This window comes from Equus quagga, unplaced genomic scaffold, assembly GCF_021613505.1.
Source record: "Equus quagga isolate Etosha38 unplaced genomic scaffold, UCLA_HA_Equagga_1.0 204776_RagTag, whole genome shotgun sequence".
Taxonomy (NCBI): domain Eukaryota; kingdom Metazoa; phylum Chordata; class Mammalia; order Perissodactyla; family Equidae; genus Equus; species Equus quagga.
Genome location: NW_025798736.1, coordinates 1,576 through 3,177, shown reverse-complemented (window position 1 = coordinate 3,177; position 1,602 = coordinate 1,576). Strand labels below are relative to the sequence as shown.

Here is a 1,602-nt window from a genome sequence, read left to right as displayed (position 1 = left end):
AGCTAGGAGGAGAGTTGTCATTACAAGCTTCCAACTGGAGCTCCAAAGCTTACGTTAGATTCTACAAGATCAGAGTCTCCCAAGTTCCAGGCTGGATGAGGTTTCCTGTAGTGTCACTTCTTCCCTGAGGCCCCCTTGGGGGGGCTTTGTGGCATTTTCCTCATGGCAACAGTTTCCTCATGGCATTTTTCACCTCACTGTTCCTCAACGTGTAGATCAGAGGGTTCAGCAAAGGTGGCATGACAATGTTAAAGAGGATCACAAGTTTGTCAGCAGGCAGGGTGGTAGAGGGACGAATGTACATGAACATGGGGGGCACAAGGACCAAAAGGACAGTGACAACGTGTGAACCACATGTGGACAGAGCCTTTTGCCGGCCCTCAGATGACTGGCTTCTCAGGTTCAGTAAGATGACTATGTAGGAGATGATAAGGATGATGAAGGACACTAAAGAGATCATGCCACTGTTGGCCACCACAATGAGCCCCACCACATAGGTGTCTGCACAGGCCAGCTTCAGAAGGGGATGAACATAGCAGAAGAAGTTGTCAATCTCATTGGGCCCACAAAAGGGCAGCTGGACTGTAAGGAGAGTCTGCAGGATGGAATGCAGAAAGCCAGCCACCCAGGAGGCCCCGGCCAGCAGGCCACACTTCTGCCAATTCATGATGGCTGTGTCGTGCAGGGGCCTACAGAAGGCCATGTAGCGATCATAGGCCATGGCTGTAAGGAGGAAAATTTCAGTGCCACCAAAGAAGTGGGTAGAAAATAGCTGGGTCATGCAGCCATTGAAGGAGATTGTCTTGTGCTCCATGAAAGTGTCAACAATCATCTTGGGTGTGGTAGCGGAAGGATAGCACATATCAGTAAAAGACAGGTGGCTGAGGAAGAAATACATGGGAGCATTCAGGGTCTTGCTAGCATTGATGGTGATGATGACCAGAAGGTTCCCCAGGATGGTGAGGACATGGAATAGGGAGAAGACCACAAAGCACACATGCTGCATCTCCCTCCTCTGGAAAGGGCCAGATAACACAAATTCAGTCACATTGTTCTTGGTGTCCATGGATTCTCTGCCCCAAGCACCGACAAAGAGGTTACTTCTACAGGGACACAAATTACATGGTATAAGAAAGTTTCCCAAAACTAGGGAGTCAGAAAGCTCTATTCAGGTCTAGTAATGATTCTAATATTCTGTTTCAATAAGGGGACTGAGGTTTCCCACATTGCTGTAAGATTAAAAGTTCTATTAAATTCAGCAAAGATTGTTGAGCCCCATAAATGCCAACAAAGATTGTCACTGACTCTTAAGTGCCTAGGACCATATCAAATATCTTTTCCAGTATGGCTGTTTCCAGGATAAAATAGGGTTATCTTTTAGGAGGGAGGATAATTAGGTTGACATTAGGAAGCTGGGCTTCACAACTTTTCTGGTGCATCAATCAATAAGCTTGGGAAACTACAGTAAGCTCTGTGAGTACATTAGCAACAAAAGGAGGATTATTGCTGGTTATTAATGATTCATTGTCAAGGGTAGGTTGGTAGAGAGTGGAGACAAAGGAAGTTAAATCCTGCAGGACTGTGTACAACCTTTTCATTATT

General features: G+C 46.2%; 1 protein-coding gene across 1 annotated transcript; it reads right to left on the bottom strand.

Moving 5' to 3' along the window:
- Nucleotides 1-160: 160 nt before the first annotated feature.
- LOC124233550 (olfactory receptor 4S1-like) lies at nucleotides 161-1,066 on the bottom strand. Its single transcript, XM_046650693.1, has one exon. It carries the CDS (start codon nucleotides 1,064-1,066, stop codon nucleotides 161-163), a length of 906 nt encoding a protein of 301 aa, XP_046506649.1.
- Between the last annotated feature and the right edge of the window lie 536 nt (nucleotides 1,067-1,602).

Bases quoted from the DNA above. Each gene is read 5' to 3' on its own strand.
- LOC124233550 (XM_046650693.1), bottom strand. From the start codon at position 1,066: ATGGACACCAAGAACAATGTGACTGAATTTGTGTTATCTGGCCCTTTC.